The 17,965-nt window shown below is 55.6% G+C and overlaps 1 protein-coding gene across 9 annotated transcripts in view; it reads right to left on the reverse strand.

Moving 5' to 3' along the window:
• Positions 1-22: 22 nt before the first annotated feature.
• Positions 23-17,965, reverse strand: part of Cdh23 (cadherin related 23) — a 336,018-nt gene continuing 318,075 nt past the window's right edge. For 6 of the 9 annotated variants that reach the window (XM_010606319.3, XM_010606337.3, XM_010606311.3 and 3 more), the window contains 21 exons: positions 15,008-15,124; positions 13,829-14,053; positions 13,196-13,365; positions 12,861-12,998; positions 11,831-11,950; positions 10,071-10,248; positions 9,733-9,944; positions 7,749-7,940; positions 7,509-7,622; positions 6,792-6,921; positions 6,452-6,703; positions 6,214-6,375; positions 4,518-4,774; positions 4,064-4,161; positions 3,637-3,757; positions 3,478-3,557; positions 3,350-3,390; positions 3,206-3,266; positions 2,732-2,861; positions 2,488-2,610; positions 23-1,021 (listed from right to left, as the gene is read on the reverse strand). In XM_010606319.3, the coding sequence (XP_010604621.1) occupies positions 695-1,021; positions 2,488-2,610; positions 2,732-2,861; positions 3,206-3,266; positions 3,350-3,390; positions 3,478-3,557; positions 3,637-3,757; positions 4,064-4,161; positions 4,518-4,774; positions 6,214-6,375; positions 6,452-6,703; positions 6,792-6,921; positions 7,509-7,622; positions 7,749-7,940; positions 9,733-9,944; positions 10,071-10,248; positions 11,831-11,950; positions 12,861-12,998; positions 13,196-13,365; positions 13,829-14,053; positions 15,008-15,124 (3,248 nt within the window). In that variant the 3' untranslated portion in view covers positions 23-694. Of the gene's footprint in view, positions 1,022-1,991; positions 2,206-2,487; positions 2,611-2,731; positions 2,862-3,205; positions 3,267-3,349; positions 3,391-3,477; positions 3,558-3,636; positions 3,758-4,063; positions 4,162-4,517; positions 4,775-6,213; positions 6,376-6,451; positions 6,704-6,791; positions 6,922-7,508; positions 7,623-7,748; positions 7,941-9,732; positions 9,945-10,070; positions 10,249-11,830; positions 11,951-12,860; positions 12,999-13,195; positions 13,366-13,828; positions 14,054-15,007; positions 15,125-16,227; positions 17,960-17,965 lie in introns of those variants that run through there. The other 3 variants (XM_010606346.3, XM_019204990.2, XM_019204987.2) reach the window with 3 other exon arrangements.

Genomic DNA, 17,965 nt, shown 5'->3' on the forward strand with positions numbered 1-17,965 from the left:
GCAGCTGAAAGCTAGCACACGCTGGTTTACCAGAGCCAGTATATTGCTGGGTCCTTTCAAGTTACTTTGTTTTTAAACAGACCATTCCAGAAACTTTCAGCGAGTACCAGTTCAACAAAACCAAAGGGGAAATATTGAGGGAATAATTTAAAAAAGAATACACACAAACACTCTACATTCAAAACCCAAGGGGATGCCAGTCATTTCTCTTTATAAGCTGGGCACATTGGAGAAGCCAGTGACGTGGAGAAACTGCTCGCCGGTTGCCCTTGACCTTGGCTGTGTGGATGGAGGGCAGGGGTCACTTGTGGCTACACCTGGATGTCCAGTGGGGAGATGGCAGGAGTGTGGCAGGCCAGTGTGTGTGTTGCTGGGCTCCTGCTCTGGGGGCTGGTTGGACTTGGATGGGGTGAGGAGGGAAGGGCCTCCTTGGCTTCCGCCCCGTGGAGCAGATCCTCGGACGCTTGGGCCCCAGTGATCCTCCTTACCACGTCCCTAAACTCTTAGCATTTTTGTTTGATTTTCATAAAAAAATAACATCTTATGAAGGTAAAGGTCGGATGCTGATGAGCATCTGGCAGAGTGGAATCTGAGCAGCCGTGTGGGCCATCAAGGCTGACCCGAGGCTGGCTGTTCTGAGACGACCTGAGGGCCTGGAAGCGGCTCCTGCCCCGACGGCCGTGCACAGTGGCGATCACAGCTCCGTGATCTCCAGGGGACTCTCCATGATCACATCTCGGAGCTTGTGCAGGGGCGTGGATTTGGCAGACTCAGTGCGGGCGTTGCGCTCAAAGGCAGTGGCCTCTGCAGTGGTCAGTGTCTCCAGCGAGCGGCCCAGGCCTTTCTGGTCATCCTCAGGCAGGCTGTTGAGATCGGTGGCCAGCAGTGTGCCTGTGCTGCCGTGGACCACGTGGATCCCATCAGGCCCCTTGAGCTCCATGGGTGGCTTGTGGCGGAAGCGCAGGCTACCCTGGCCTGGGCTGTGGTCCCCCGGCTCCTCGTCCAGCTCCGTCTGGATCAGCTGCAAGAGGTCAGGACCTCCCAGTGGCTCAGGAACCCCACCAGGTTCAAGGCCATGCCTGGGGGTGGGGGTGGGATGGGGGTGGCCCCAGAGTCCTACTGAGTGTGCACCCACTTCATCCCTATTTCACACAAAGAATGTCCCAGTAGGACTGCCACAGGGAATCTGCAGGGCCAGGACCACCTTCAGACAGCTGCAGAGGGAAACGGGGCACTTACGGTGCCAGCGTGAGTCCTCAGGAATATGACCCTCTGCCGAAATTTTTTTTGTTTTTTGGTACCAGGGATTGAACTTGGAACCTTGTACTTGTGAGGCAGGTAGTGGAACCATTGAGCTAAATCCCTGGCCCTGAAAGTTTTTGTTTTTTCTTTTTTGTTTTTTGCAGTACCAGGGATTGAACTCGGGACCTTGCATTTGCCAGGCAGGTGGGGCACCACTGAGCTAAATCCCTGGCCTGAAAATCTTAATTTTATATATTCACTTTGCTCAAACAATTCTGTGGCACAATGGTATCTGGGTTTGTAACCCCGCTGGCCTCAAGCATGACCAACTAGTCACGTCTAGGTAAAACAGGTCCTCAGGAGAGGTGGAAGGGGACAAAAAGGATGTGGTCAGGACTTGGCACTTTTGAACTTCTGTCAGGCAGGACAAAAGTTGACAGTGTGCACTCAGCTGGAGTTTTTTTTTCCGACAGGTTCTCTAGTAGCTCAGGCTGGCCTTGCACTCACTGTGTGTATTCCAGGCTGGCCTCAAACTCACGGCAATCCTGCCTTAGGCTCCGGAGTGCGGGGATCACAGGCACACTGGCCGGAGACTGGTTTTTAGATAAAGTTTTTGGTAGATGTTGACACTGCTGTGAGCACACACAGCTGGCCCATTTGACCCTGCCAGCCAGTTTCTTACAGTGACATCAGCTCTCAAAGGTACTTGAGGTTCCTGGAATCTGAGAAACCCCTTCTGGCCCTGCTCTCAGTAGTCTTTGGCCCTGGCTACTGAGCTCAGGACACTGAGGAGGGTGGCAGTAGTGAGAGAACATCCCCAGAAATGGGGCACAGCACACAGCTCCCGCCCGCAGCTACCTCGGAGATGGAGGAGTGGCAGGAGGAGGCTTTTTGCACCATCCGCTGTGCAAAGAGCTTTTTGAGCCGCAGGTAATCCTCCAGGACCACCTTGAGCAGCGAGCCCTGGGGGAGGCAGAGGGTTAACCCACCCCTTGTTTGCTTCCCTGGGAGGTGGGGGCACAGGCTTGGGGTCCTAGGGCAGAGGATCAGAAGCAGAGCTTGGTGATAGCCAGCTAGAGCCCACAGGGGCTCGTCCCAGACCAGTGCTTAGCTCCAGCGCCCGGCCTCTCCAGGCCCTGCTGTGCTGACCCCCTGGGGCAGATCTGGTTGAGTTCCTGCACCCTCGGGAGTGGGGTTCACATTCAGCCAAGGAGCTGAGCACAGAAGCCCCCAGGGAGGGCTCACCTTGATGGGACCCTCGCGAATGATCTGGCCCAGCTTGGCAATGTTGTCGTACTCCTGGATGGCTGCCCGCAGGTACCGGTCATCGTCAGGCTTGACTGCTGCTGGTTCACGCCCAAAGGTTCCCTGGGGAGAGGGGACACACACAGTAGGAGCCATTCCCAGAGGACCCAGCTCCTTGGCCAGAGGTGGCAAGGAACTGCCCCTCTCCAACCCTCCCCAACACCTGCCCGGCTGCCCGGCTCACGTGGGTGCGGGTGGGGCTGTTCCACAGGTCGGCGATCTCACTTAGGTTCTCGGGCAGGTCATCCTCGTGCTCAGCCTGGGCAGCCAGCTCCAGGTTCCGGCAGAAGGGATCCAGCCACACTGGGTTGGCGCTGCATTTGCAGGGCAGGGAGTAGAATAGAGTTGGCCAAGAGGAAGGACAGGAATGAACAGATGCCCTCAAAATTGAAAATTGCCACCTTGCTGGTGGCACCTGTGGGTGCATTCCCCACTTTAGGAGTCTGCTAGAGCAGGACCGTGTGTCAAGTGTGGACGGCTTTGGCATGGAGGTTTCACCCTGCCTCACCTTTCACCCAGCACCCAAAGTGTGTGCCTCCTGGAACGGGAGGTCTCCCGAGTGGGTCGGGAAGCCTAGCCCTGCAAAGCAGTTTCCCCCAGGTTTCCACAGGGCCTAGAGGCTGCTAGAGACTGGCTGCAGGGTCAGGAGCCCACTCACCCGTCGAAGGAGTACTTGTTAGTGTTGGGCATGTCCATGATGTCAATGAAGCCGCGGTTCCCTGCGGGGAGAGGGGCTGGCGTGTGGAGGAGCCCCTCTGGCTGCACCCCGCCCTCTCCCACCACCACCACAGCCCACACTCACCTGCAGAACCCGCCACAATGGCCTTGAGCTTCCTCTTATGTCTGCAGAGAAGCACAGAGAGGCGCTGTGAGGTACTGGGCTCACATCTCAGCCTCAGCCCTGGCTCGGGACAGGGGCAGGTCACTCACACGGTCCTGTAGTACCAGTTCATGAGGATGAACAGCATGGCCGCCAGGAAGAGGAGGATGGCCAGCACGATGATCGCCATCTGCAGGATGAGCAGGCCGGGCATGAACAGTGGGCTCAGGGCGGAGCCCAGACCCCTGGGAGGGCAGTGCCGTGGGTACCTGCAGGGCGGACATGTCATCAGGCAGCCGGACAGAGATGGCGGGCTGCACATCTAGGACATTGTAGTTCCGGAAGAGATTCCGCAGCTGCTCCTTGTTCTCGTCGATCATCTGGATCACCCTGGGTAATGGCGGGGCTGTTTCCAGCTCAATCCTCGCCCAAGAGCCAGCAGCCAGGACAGCTGTTGCCTGCCTGCCTTGACCCCCAGAATTCACCCTCTCCCTGAAGCCAGGCAGGCACAAACTCTGCCCTGCTGGTCACCCTGATGGCTTCCAGGGACCCCAGGGTTTCATCTAGGTCCCATTCAGTCCTCACAGACGGGGATACTCCCATTTAACAGATGGGGAGAGTAAGGCTGAGGGACCTGACGGTGTCTGGCGTCCTTGGTGGGTCCCCTCCCCGATGCCAAGCACAGGCCCCACCCACCGGTCCACATCCAGGATGCGGTTGGTGTCACGGTTCACCACATGGATGAGCAGCTCTGTCTGTGCGAAGTTCACCCGCCCCTTCTTGTCCACATGGAACTAAGGAGAGAAGGGACACTCGGGATGTGTCCACAGGCCAGGGGCCAGGGGTGGGGAAAGCTCCCAGAAGCGCCGATACCCTGCCCTGCAGAGGACCTAGCACCACTGCAATGCTCAAATGTAGTTCCAGCGAGTTCATCCACACAAGGGCACGGGGACCATTGTCAGCCCCCATTTAGAGATGAGGAACCGAGGCCCGAAGACCTAGGAGAAGGTCCTCAGAACCACACTGCCACAGCTGGGCAGGCACACACACTCTTGCGTGGCCCTGACCTCACCACCATACTCCTCTCCTCTTAGTCTGGCCCCTCCTTTTCCTTCCCCTGCCCCCAGTCCGGCGTTGGTCCCCTGGGCACCTGCACATCATCGGTGTTGACGATGGCCCCAGTGATATTGGACAGCAGGCGGATGAACTCCTCCTCGAAGCCCCGAACACGGTCAGGGATCTCGTTAATGACGATCTTCACGCGCTGGTCGTCCCTCAGGATGTAGATACCGATGATGGCCGTGTCATTGTGGCCCGCCAGGTCCCGGGCCACAATGTCCACTACAAAGTAGCCAGGACTGTAGGCCATGAAGAGGTCGAAGGTGCGCAGGATGCCGTCCATACTCCCTGCAGGAAGAGCCCGAGAGCAGCACAGCTCAGGGACCAGGCGGTCTCCCCACTTACCCTCCCAGAAGGACCAAGAGCCCTGTGGACCTGGGGACACTAGGGGAGGTGGCACAAACGTCCACAGGGATCAGCAGCAGGAAAGGTGAAGCCGGGTGGGAACATCGCCCATCCAAAGGGGCAGCGCGCCTGAGTGCTGTCACAAAGGGCAGCCTGTGCTTTGCTAGACAAATTGCCATTCTTGGTGAAATTTCCTTTTTAACTATTGCCTAAGTATGAATTAAAACATTGCATATTAAAATACAACTGTGGATTGTTCTGGCCCAAAGATGACAAGTTTGTGACTCTGGTGTCCCAAGCTGAGGTGCCAAGGCCACTTAGCCCTCTTAGGGTCTCATACACATACTTCAGAAGTACACACAGCGTGGGGATGACCAGAGGTGACACTGCATGACTTCTTTCTCTGTGACACAGGGTCTCTCGATATAGCCCAGGCTGTCCTCAAACTCACAGTGATCCTCCTGCCTCAGCCTCCCGAGTTCTGGGATTACAGGCACGCGCCACCACGCCCAGCCAGCATAGACTTCTCTTAACAACAGTAGGCCTGGGTTCAGAGATCTGCTACTTTCTGGCCGTATAACCTTTAGCAAGCTACTTGGCTCTCTCTGTGTGTCTTGTGCAGTGAGCACTCACAGTACAAAGTGACAGTGTCTGGTTGTATAATGGGAGGAGTGGCACAGGAAGTAGACTTTCAGGGAAGGGGAAGGCACATCTGAAGGTAGGGACAGGGTCAGGGAAGCATTCTAGGATACGAAGGCAGAGGGGTCAAAGGGTTAGGGGTGGATGGGACAGAGCTGGCTGAGGAAACAGTAGCTCCTGCTTGGCTATACACAGCAGGCTGCAGAGGGGCTGTGGACAGGGCCAGGAGGAAGATCTGGTGAGTCCCGAGTGCCAGGCCGGGGAATCTTCCTGGCATTTAAGACTGGCACACAGATAAGAGGTCTGTAGAACCGAAGGGAAAGGTAAGGTGACAGGAGGCATCTTCAAGAACCTGCCCCAGTCTCAGCCGGGCACACGACCAGTGCACAGCAAACATGCAGATCTGTGTGTTTCTGCCTGGCACCATGCCTGGCACATGAGAGAGGAGGCGCAGGCGGCAAGATGGGGGATATGATGGGAAGGAGAACGAGGAGGAGGAAGGATGGATGGACGGATGAATAACATGAGAATACAGAAAACAGCAGGAGAGTAGTTGTCAAGAGGAGCGGGTGGGCAGATTATGAATGCATCGGCAGAGAGGTGGACAGACAGATGGGCCACCACAGTTGGCTAGAGGCTGCCACATCCTGTGGTGCTCACAGAGACCCATGTCCTCCAGGCTAGAGCCACACAGTGACCTCGAGGTCTTGGCGAGAGCCTCCGGAGTCTGGCCAGGCTCCTACCCATGGTGAAGACCTGGCCCACGTCCTCGGAGTCGTTGGCGAGGGCCCGGAAGTAGTGGATGGCCAGGATGCCGTAGAAGACAAGGCTGTGGTTACCGATGTCTGTGTCCAGAGCCAGCACCTGGATGAGCTCTGAGCCCACCTTGGCATCGGTGGCCACGCCTGCAGGAACAGAGGGGCAGCGTGAGTGCTGGGGAGGAGCCCCCCACGCCTCATGCCCCGGCCCCGGCCCCTGCACCTGCAGTGTACTCTGCCTTGGTGAAACGTGGTGGCTGATCGTTGATGTCCTCTAGTGCCACGCGCACCTCCTGCAGGGTGAGGTCGGCAACCAGGTCGAGGGCCAGGGTGGGTCTGCGGGGTGGTGTCCAGCTTCGGTTGCTGGAGGCCTTGACAATGAAGGAGAAGATGGCTTCCCGCTCCCGGTCGAGGTCCCGCAGCACCAGCAGGCGCCCATCAGGCTGCAGGTGGAAGTTCTTGTCCTCGTCACCAGCTACAGGGGCACAGAGCGCGGGCTGAGGCCCAGGCTTGGGACATCTCTAGCTGCAGGGTAGGCAGGGCATCCTCCCGTTTGGCCCCACCTGCGATGAAGTAGTACACAACCGCGTTGGAGCCCTCATCCGCGTCCACGGCGCCTGTCACGTTGCCCACGAGGGTGCCACGGGGCGAGTGCTCAGGCACTGTCAGCAGCTGGTACTGGGCGCTGCCTTTCTGCAGGGGGAAGAGGACACTGTCATCAGAGGCCACGGGAGCTCCCCACGCCCACAAGAGCACCCTGGGCAGTGGCTTTGTGGGTACCTCAGGAGTTTACTGCCCAGAGGTGATGTTTGCGAGGACGGGGCTGGGCTTGGCATGCTCTCAGCAGCATTCCTGGCCCCCAGATGAGCACTTAGACAATGGGGGCACTTGCACACCCTCACGTGCACACATCCTATCTCCAAGGGACATCCAGGCATGTGACAGTCCAAGAGGACAAAGCTCAATAAACCGGAGCTGATTTTCATTCCTGGTGTTTGTTGAGTGCAAACACGTATACACACACACACACACACACACACAGGCACAAGTATGAGTACCAGCCCCACAAGCCAGGCATTTGTGCCCACTCTTCTGATCGCTGGATCACCCCCTCCACTGAATAAATAAAGCTGCTCGGTGACTACTGGTCCCTGTGAGAAGCGCATGCAGACAGATGTTGCCCCATGTAACACCGTGTACAGGGGAGCGTGTGCGAGGTGTGTGTACAGGCAGAGAGACCCTGTGTGGGTATGACCAGCACAGAGGGTGGGCCAGCTCACAGGAGGCCTCACGAAGAGAGGTTCATTGTCATCGATGTCTTCCAGGGCCACCTGCAGCGGCTGCATGGTCTCATATGGCACTGGCTGGCCCAGGTCACTGGCTACCAAGATGAGCTGGGGGCAGAGGAGAGCAGAGGGGAAGGCTGGGGAGGGGGTTGGATCCCAAGTGTGCAGTCCCCAACTCCCTGGGACAGCACCCCCAGACATTCCTCGAGGGAAGTCCACCAGCCCGCTCCTTACGCTGTACACCGCCTGCTTCTCACGGTCCAGGCGCCGTGCCGTCTGGATGAGGCCGCTGATGGGGTCGATGGTGAAGAACTCCCAGTCACGGTTGCCCGCTGTCTTCAGGAAGCTGTAGCGCACTGCCCCATTGAGGCCTTCATCCTTGTCAGTGGCATAGACCTCGTATACATTGGAGCGCAGCGGGATCTCCTACAGGGGAGGACAGGGAGGGAGGCACCCGGACATCTGAGGACGTCCCAGCTCCGGCCCTCAGGGAGCTCCTGGCTTTTCTCATATCTTTACTAAAAGTTCTCGCCATTGGCCGGCGTCCTTAGGGAGCCCTGGCCTGTAGGGCGGGGCTCTCCGGATTTCTGAGCCTCTGCTGTTTCCCCCTCTCCCCAAGCAAACTCCACGGGAATCCACATTCCCAGGAGCTCCCGCCATCCCCCTGTATGCTGAGGCATAGGGCAATCGGCAGAAAGAATCCCAAGACCGAGCCCACAGCGGCCCCCTGTCCTGGCTCTGTCTTGCTTCCTCTGTGACCATGATCATAGGAGTCGGGTGTCTTCCAGCAGTGCCACCTGTTCAATAGGGAACGGCTAAATAGGAAACAGACAGGGTGATCTGGGGGCTAGAGATTGTCAGCGACTCACTGTGGAACTTGGACCTGGTCCTTAACCTGAGCCTTAGGCTCCTGAATTCCCTTGTTAGGTCTAAGACATCAGAAACCTAACGAATCACACATCAACCCATGACAAGGCTTCCCAGGACAAAAGGAAAAAAAAGCATGTTTCTCTGCTTTTAGTTGAGAAATTAGCAGCTCGGCATGGCTTTAATGCTTATGTCATCTAGCAGGACAATCAGAAGTCCCAAATGGCAGTTCCATCTAATTAATGAAAAGTGGGATGACAAATAGATCATTACTTTACAAACACTGGCTGTTCAGGGGACATAAATCTTCCCAAACATGGAACCCTTGAAGGGGAACACTCAGTAAATGGGGCCTTTGGTGTGGAAAAGAACTAGATTATTATTAATTTATACACTCTCTTGTTCCACAAAAAAAGATTTGAAGCAACTGCAAGGATATAGAAAGGAGAGTGAGTTCAAACAAATTTAAAAATTAGGACAATGAAAAATAGTTGTTGGCAAGAAGATGGACACCGAGGGGGAAGTGTGTGCATTAAGTCTCGGAGAGGTCTCAAGGTGAGCTGAGCACCCTGAGCCTCCTAGCGGGCAGAGCGAAAAGGACCACTGCATCACCCCAGATGGGACAGCAGGATAAGTGTCGTGGAGCTCAGCCCTGGAGGATTATTTGCTCCTATGGGGCCTCAAAGAGAAGACAAAGTGGCAATGGGGTCTTAGCATTCTGAGATGTGGATACTTGTCAAATTTTGGGGGCCAAAGAGCAAATCAGATACTCTGTACTGTCAAGGGGCATTTTGGGACAGGGTCTCAATAGGAAGGGGAACAGCAGAAGAGATGAAGGACAACTTCCCTTGCATTTCTATGGCAATTTAGGCCAAGGGATGAAAGTGGAATTGGAGAGATTCCAGAACCCCAGCCACTTCCTCTGCTGCCTGTTGATGTTGACCCCAGCCCAGGCTGCCTGCACTCTGGTGTCAGCAGGAGCACTGGCCGATGTTTATTTTGAGACAAGCGTGGGGGAAGTGGGCACGGGGGAGACTGTCCTTCTTGGTAGACATCTAGGGACAGGGCATTTACTATTATTAGCCCCATTTGCAGATGAAAAACAGACTTAGAGGAGTGACTTCCTCAGCTTACACTTAAACCTGGGATTCTTTGCTAACATGGCCCACACTGCTAACCACTGTTAGCAATACTGCTCTGTGTGGCGCTGCACAAGCCTGCCTCTGTCTGGCCTCAGTTTCCCTATCTCAAGAAGGAGGGCCCTCCACAGGGGAGGGCTTCGATTGCAGGACACAGAAGCTGGAGGAGGGAAGGGGACAGTGGGGAGCAGGAGGTCCAGTGCCAGAAATACCTCCCGGATGTGCAGGATGGTGCCGTTGGGCGGGCGCACGAAGATGGGGCGGTTGTCATTGACGTCGATCACCTCCACCAGGAGCATGGTGGTGCCCCAGAGTGGGGGCTCCCCACCATCTGTGGCCACTACGGTCAGGTTGAACCTCTCGTAGGACTGCAGTGGTCGCTGCGTGGTCACCAGGCCCGAGTCCTCATCCATGTGGAAGGCCTCTGGTGGGTGGGGCAGGAGAGCAGGTGTGGCTCTGGCTGAGACCAACTTCCTGTCCCTCCTCCTCCTCCGGGTCTGGGGCTGTGGAAATGGCAGCCTGCTCCCCCAGCCCCATGTGGGCTACGTACCCATGCCGGGGCCCTCGAGCGAGTAGGCCAGCTGCCCATTGGAGCCCTCATCCTGGTCAGTGGCCAGCATGGTGATCACGGAGGTGCCTGCTGGCTCATTCTCATACACACTCGTGCTGAACTGGGGCTTGGAGAACTGCGGCCGGCAGTCATTGACATCCAGCACTTGGATCGACACCTAGGGGTCAAGGCTGAAGGTCAGGAGCATGATGGGGCTGCCTCAAGGGACCAGTCCCCCAGGAAAAAGGTGGGGGGGCATGCAGGACAGGTACCACCCTGGGAGGAAGATGCTGTCTTCTCAGGTGTTTGACATCAGACAACTTATTTAACCCACCATTTGGCCCCAGTTTCCCTAGCTGTACAATGGAGACAATAGTATCTTCTCTCTCGGCTTCCTTGGGAGCTCAAAGTGATGTCTGCTGTCCTCAGTGCAGTTCCTGGTTCCAGTAAATATTCAGCCACTAGGCTTGTAGGTGACATATTCTGCACTGGCCCTGCAGCAATGGGACCCCTTACCTGGCCCTTCTCTTTGTCCTTTGCTGCGCCACACAGTGGCCCTGGAGGGGTGGTTCTATCCTCTGGACCTTCATGCTGGGCTGTTAGAATTCCTCCCCTTCCTAGGGCCCCTCTTGTCTGCCACTCGCCAGGCGCTTAGCTTTCCCTGATGAGTCCACAGCTCAGGACAGGGCCCAGGGACAGGAGGCCTCTCTTCCCCAGCTGTGGCCCTGCCTGACTGCAGAGCCATCAGAGCACTGCAGGAGGGCGAGTCTGAGGGTCCCCTTTCCATGTGCAAAGCACTGTCAAACCACCTCACGTCCCCAGTCCCTCTTGCCACATCTGCCACTCTCTGCGGATGAGACAACCGAGGCTCAGAGGTTCACAGGCGAACGCAGCACATGCAGCTTGTGGAAGCCCTGTCTACCCCAAAGACCGTTTTTCGCTACATGGTGAATAAGTTTGTGACAGGGACAGGCTGCAGCCATGTGTGAACACTGCCCGCGCTGTCCCTCTACTGGTAAAAGAGGATTTGTCTAGGTCCAGTCAGCAACCCCCAAATCCCTTCTGGAGAGTTTCCTTTGCATAATTAGGGAGAACAATAAAGAGACACCAAAGCATCCGGTATCAAGATTTTTGCTTTTTTGGGAGACAGGATCTCGTTATGCAGTTAAGGTTGGCCTAAACTCACTATGGAGCCCAGGCTGGCCTCAAACTTGCAGGGATTCTCCTGCTTCAGCCTCCTGAGTGCCAAGATTACAGGCGTGCGCCACCATCCCTGGCTCTGGGATTTTGGGTAGGAAAGGGGAAGATAGCTCAGAAGGTCTGGCCTCAGAGTGACAGTGTGGACACTAGAACTGGACTGGGAAGGAGGCTGGAGTTTGAGCTCTCATTAATATCATTGAGGAATCGTAAATCAAGGTGACAGCTTTATAATTCTGTTTGCTTGCTGGACTATTCCTTCCAGTCGAATACTGTGGGGTCCCTGGGTCCCAGAGCCATCAGGCTCTACCTGGATCACACTCAGGTGTGTTTCGCTGCCTACACAGCAGTGTGGCACAGAGCTTTCCCAGAATCCCTTTCTTCCTAAATCACGGCCACTATAACCTGCGCACGGAGCCTCTTGCTTTCTCCTTCCTCCCACCATGTCTCCAAAGGGGATTAGATGGCTGTTTCCGTTCACAACAATCACTCACTACAAGTGTTGCTTACTGCCACCATGACCTCAGGCCCTGGTGTCCCTGGCCCAGGCCGGCACCCCTCACCTGCACAGAGTTTTCTCGACGGTTGCTGGCCACATCCCCAGGGTTGTCTTTGGCCAAGGCGGTCAGGATATAGTGGTCCTTCTTCTCTCGGTCCAGAGAGGACAGCACATAGATATCGCCCTAGAGAGGGAGGGTGACTTCAGGTCCATCATCCAGTGAAGATATTTATTGGCCAATGATGGTCACTGTTTTGGGCCCTGAGATACAGTGCTGAACAAAAGCCCCCGTTCCCCTGGGCAGTCCCATGGATCCCAGTGGCAGCCTCATTCCTGCCCTCACCACCCAGTCTACCTGAGATGGGTAACCAGCCCAGGCTTGTGCCAACCTGACCAGAGCTGCCCTAGAGCAAATATTCTAAAAATAGTCACCGTCTTCAGTGCCAGGCCAGGAGCTACATCTGACTGCTCACTCCAGGCAGGAGTTAGCCCCATTGGAAGGGCACAGTGCCAGAGGAGATGGGCAGGGGTGCAGCAGAAGGGAAGCCCAGTCACAGCTCCAGCAGCAGGGAAAGGCCTTGCTGAGAGACTTCCCAGGCCTCTGTGTGCTGCACCTCCACGCTGCAAATAGCTGCTTTGGCGTTTGAAGCCATGGCCCATCTTTTCTCCTGAACTTCTGGCTCCCCTGGTGCTGAGACTCATGGGAACATAGGGATCCACCCTTTGGGGCGTCTTCCCTCTTGACTGACTCTAGGCATGTGCACCCAGTAGGCACTCAAACACTGTCCCCCACCCCCTACATAGCTTCTCATGTATCTCTCAGCAGTCTCAAAAATTCTCCTGGTCACCTAAAGACACATCGTGGAAGTTTTTGTCTCACCAAGGGGCTAGTTCCCAAAGACTTTGGCCACTTCCTCCCCTATCTACTAGGACAGGAAGAACACAGTCTACGGGATGTCTGGGGATCCAAGAAGAGTCTGCTGATTTGGCTGAAGCACCTCTGAGGCCAGATGTCATGTGGGGGACCCAGGATGAAAGCGATGATGCGACATTTTGGGTGTTTTCACAGCCAGGCCCCATCCATCACCACTTACCGTACTACGGTTGATGGCAAACTTGCCCTCCCCATCCCCGAGGCTGTACTTGATGAGGGCAAAGCTGCCCGAGTCCGCATCAGTAGCAGTGACTGTCAGGATGACTGTGCCCACAGGCACATCCTCCAGGACGGCCTCCTGGAGAGAGAGAGAGCCACCCAAGTTCAGCCCCCTAGGACACACCTTGTCCCAGGCTCGCTGGGTGAGCCAGGGTACCAGGCTCCTCACCGTTGGGCACTCCAGGGGCTCAGGGCCTGGCAGGCAGGAGTGGAAAGTACGAAGACCCCAAGGAACAAGCCCAGGTCCTACCTAGTCTGTCAGCCTGGCCACCAAACCTGGTAGAAGGGCTGGTCAAAGATGGGGTTGTTGTCATTGATGTCCACAATCTCCAGGTAGACAGGGATCTCTGCTGCCCGGGGCGGGGACCCATTGTCTGAGGCCCTCACGGTAAAGTTGAGCCAATGCACCTCCTCATAGTCCACCGTCCGGTTGGCAATGACCTTCCCTGATACACAGAGGCACCTCCTCATTCATGGCATCCCTCCAAAGCATGAGGAAAAAGATCTGGGGTGCTGAGGGGAAGGTGTGGCCCCTTATAGAGGAGGGGCAGGCAGTGCTGCCCCGTGGCAGGCCAGAGGCTGAGAGGGACTGGCCTCGGGGTGTTCTCCTCAGAGAGAAGAGAAAGCGTCTCCCTCTCGTTCCCAAGGGATGCGAATGGTAGGCGCTTGGGAGGGTAGCTGGGGTTCCAGACACGATGTGGGCTACCACCCCAAGCAGGATGGGTGCTCCATCCTTCTCTCTGCTTCGTGTCTGGGAGTGAACAGCACGTTGGCTGTCTTGAATCTGGCCTGGCCTGCCAAGGGGCCAAGATGGACCCCCACCAGAGTCAGGAAGCAAATTACAGTCCTGCCCAGAGGCTAAGCAGGTGGACACGTCCCCAGTCCTCCTCTGGCAGATTCCCCACCCACCTGTGGAGGGGTCTTCCAGCTGGACGTAGCCGGGGGGCATGAGGTCCAGAAGGCTGTAGGTGATCAGCCCATTGAGGCCCTTGTCAGGGTCCACGGCTGCCACGGCGATGAGTGTGGTGCCCGGGGTGGCCCCCTCCAGGACCTGCTCTGTGTAGTAGGTGATCCCGAAGGGCTTGAACTGGGGTGTGTTGTCATTGACGTCCAGGATGTTGACTGTCAGCTTGGCTGGGGGGGCAGGCAAGGGTGAGGGTCAGTGCCAGGGAAGGGGGCGCGGGTGTGGCTGAGCTAGGGGGAGGTGGCAGTATGTCATGGCCCTCCTGGGACTGTGTGAGGATGGACCACTGGCACTCTGGACTGGGCACTGGCCCTTCTGCACAGGGAAGCAGCCTAGGTTCTAGCAGTGGGCTGGGGGCCCTCACTGCCTCAGTTCCTAACCGCTAGATGGGAAGGCTGAGGTGGTCTTTGAGGCCTCTCCCCTGACAGCCTTCTATAGCCCATCTGAGTCATCCCTGCGACACAGCCAGCGGGAGCTGAGAACAAGAGAGGTGACAGAGTCTGCCCCTGTCTCTGCCAAACTTGGGCATCGGAATTGTGAAGATAAGTGGCTGATTTCTGCCAGGCTAACTCCTCCCCACAGTGCCCATGGCAGAGGTTACCCCATCCCCACTGTCCCGCTCCACCCTCCTGGTACCCCCGCCAGCGCACGCCCCAAGCTGCAGACAGATGCAGCACCTGCCTAGCTCTCCTTGATTATAGTGCCTCAGCGCAAGGTGGCAGTGCCTATGCCCTTGAGTCACCTCTCTCGTTCTCTGCTTCCTCTGCTGGTCCAAGGCTTCTAATCAGATCATGAGGTTCCCATAGCAAGCTGGTTACCAGATCTAACAGCTAGATTCTGACCTAAGGCTCTGTCAACCCATTCTTTCCCAACCTCTTCCAGGCCTTTCCAAGCCTCTTTCCCACTCAGTGTCCCGTGGCTGGATGACATATAATTTGAGAGACACTGCCACCCTAGCTTGTTGTGGCTGCCACCTTCCATGTGCCTGGTTTGGTCCGATTCCATGTAGCCATTGTGGCTGGGTCCTGAGTCCCACTGCACTGCGGAGGCCATGCCTGGGTATGCTTCAGGTCCACCCCCTGGCTCCCAGTGACCCAAGAGGAACTGGCATGGGAGACTCTTACCATTTGGCACACTGACAGAGTGCTCTGGTAGGTCGCTGGCATTGTCAGTCACTGAGAGTGTGACCTCATAGGTGGCAACCAGCTCTCGGTTCAGGGGAGACTTCACCATCACAGATCCTGTGGACCAAAGCAGGTTAGCTTCAGCTTGAGGGGAACACCCTAAAATGTGGGCCTCCCAGGGTGCTCCTGGCCTAGCCTCCCAGTCCTTATAGAGGGCAACAATCCCCCCCAGACCCTGGGCTGCAGCTACCTGTACATGCACACACTCTGCCCTGCACAGTGCTTACTAATGGGTGACCTCAGGTGAGTCCTCTAACCTCTCTGCATCTCTGTTTCCTCATGCATGAAGGGAGAAAATTACAGTACCTACCGTGTAGGGCTATTTTGAGGATTAGAAATACTAAGCGAGTTCCATTGATACAGTGCTTAGGGTGGTGCCTGACACACAGACTATGCTGTGTAATTTTGTTTATAAAATGCTTGTATTCCAAGCCAGGTGCAGGGGGGTATGCCTGTAATCTAAGAACTGAGGGAGGCTGAGGCAGGAGGATTGTGAGTCTGAGTCCCTCCTGGGCACATTAGGGAGACCTAGGGCTGAGAATGCTTTGATCCCAGGGCAAAGACAAACAAAAAACCAAAAACCCAATAACAATAACAAAAGAAAACCAAAGGAAATCTAGTATTCCACAACAATATGGACATCATTAGCACTACTGAACTGTCCACTTCGAAATGGTGATGGAAAATTTGTGTGTATTTTATCACAATTTAAAACTGCTTATGTTCTAGGGAGATCAAGTACAAAGGAAGATCGTGGCAGCTGGAAAGCCCTGAGGGTTTCCCTGAAGGCCCAGGCTGGATACCTCCAGTCTAATGGCATAGGTTTAATAGTGTAGCTTTGTCTTGGATAAGCAGGGTGTGACAGGGCCAATGGCAGGAAGGGCAAATCCCAGCTTAGCACCAGCAAGCAGGTTGTTTCTCTTCTACCCAGTGTCTCCCAGGGTCTGCTGGCCTGGCTGGCCTGGCTGGACAGTCGTATTTTGGCCCGTTTCGCAGTGGGGGGCACCATTTTCCTGCCTGTTGAGGGCCTCAGCCTCATTCATCCCGCGGTGGACCCTCCTCTACCTCTTAGACACTGGGTCCCAGGACTCTTCCCCCTGGCAGACTGCCCTGCTGGGCTCTGTCCTCCGTGGGTCCCTGGCCATGGGGCCGTCACTTACCCTGGGCCGCTGCCTCCTCCTCCTCTTCCTACTCTCGCTCCCTGTCCCCCGGGCTGGGGAGCGAGGATGGGGAGAGGGCAGCTGCGTTCAGTCTGCAAAGGCTGGGCCGGGCCTGGGCCCAAGCCCCACAGGACCGGTGGGAGGGTGAGGGAGGCGGTGGGCATGGAGGAAGGCAATGGGGTGAAGCAGAGAACAGATGAGGTGGAAGTGACAGAAACAGAGCTCAAACCTGCAGGCCTGCCAGCCGTGAAGAAGAGAGAAGAGGGTTAACATCAGTTAGTGCAGGGCACAATGGGTAGGGGGAACAGGGGAGGACGGACGGGGGCCGCAGGGGGAGCCCAGAGTGGGGAGGCCTCAGAGGTGAGGCTGTGGCAAGAAGAAAGGGGGGTCAGGTGATCGAGGGAAGCGAGAGCACGAGGAAGAGGGCAGAGAAGACACTGGAAAGAAAACTTCCGAGGAGAACAGTCAGTGGAGGGAGGAGCACAGAAAGGAGAGGGGAGGTCTGGGAGGGCGGCAAGGGCAGCTCTCCATGGTCCTGACCAACCGGCGCCGCCTGGGCCAAAGCTGTCCAACTTTGATCTTTGTCCCCTTGGGCCCTCCTGCAGACCGAGTTAATGGTGCCCTTTGGCCCATGGCAGGCCGTGGCCACTGACATCTCTCATCTCTTTTACTCTCTTACGCTTCTCCTCTTCTCCCTTCAGGCCGACAATGCAATGTACTGAGGTGTATTTTTTTATTAAAAAAAATTCCTGAGAACCAAGTTCTTTGCTATTCAAGAAAACGGTACCATGGTAGATGTTGCCTATTTTTTGTTTTGTTTTAAAAATATTTTCCAGGGTGCACTTTTCAGATATGACCCCAGTGCTATCTGTGTGTATATCCTAGCACGGTGGTGGCGAACTTATGTCACGTGTGCCACAGCAGGCTGTTTGTATCATTGAAAGCTCTAAAAGGTTCACCATCACTGTCTTAGAGCTTCTAACTGCTGCCTGGTCCCCCATAGAGTGCATCTACCACTTTCTACTCCCCAGTCTCCCAGGATGAATCCTTGCATGGCCCCAGCTCCCACCACTATTGTAATACTGCAGTGAACGTGCCCAGAGGTCCAAGGACTCTCAAGAATTTCTTCATGACATATACTAGGATGAGAATTTCTGGGTCTTGGGGCCTGGCTGTCCTTCGGACTGGGTTGCTGTATGATGGAGGAACTGGTCTCAACTCTCTGCAGAGCATGAGCATTCTGATATCCCCACAATGTCACCAATAATAACACCGTCCAGGATCCCAGTGTCTGCCAATCCACATAGAGAAAGCTGGTCTCACCTGCTGTCTTATTATATGTTTATCTGAATAACAGTGATTCTATGCACTCTGTCATAGCCCTGTTATTTTCGGGTACTCCTCTGGGCCTTCCAAAAAGTATATCTGTAAGGACTCATGTCCCCTTCTGCAACTCCTCAGAGGAGCAAGAACACTAATTTTTTGAAAAAAGTGGGACAATGCTCAAAATGACAATAAGCTGCACAAGTTATGCCAGATAAGCCAGAGTTCTCTCTGTTCTGTGGTATAAAGAATCATTAAGGGCACAGATATAAGTTACAGTCAAAATGGCCAGTATGAGCATAAAGAGTCTGCTGGAACTCAGTTATTAAAGAAATGCATATAAAACAAGATGCCATTTTCCTCAAAAATTATAAATCACAAGGGCCAGGGATTTAACTCAGTGGTTCCGCTGTTC

Source organism: Fukomys damarensis, unplaced genomic scaffold (genome assembly GCF_012274545.1).
Source record: "Fukomys damarensis isolate Sample0158 unplaced genomic scaffold, DMR_v1.0_HiC HiC_scaffold_20, whole genome shotgun sequence".
In the NCBI taxonomy this organism is placed as follows: Eukaryota; Metazoa; Chordata; class Mammalia; order Rodentia; family Bathyergidae; genus Fukomys; species Fukomys damarensis.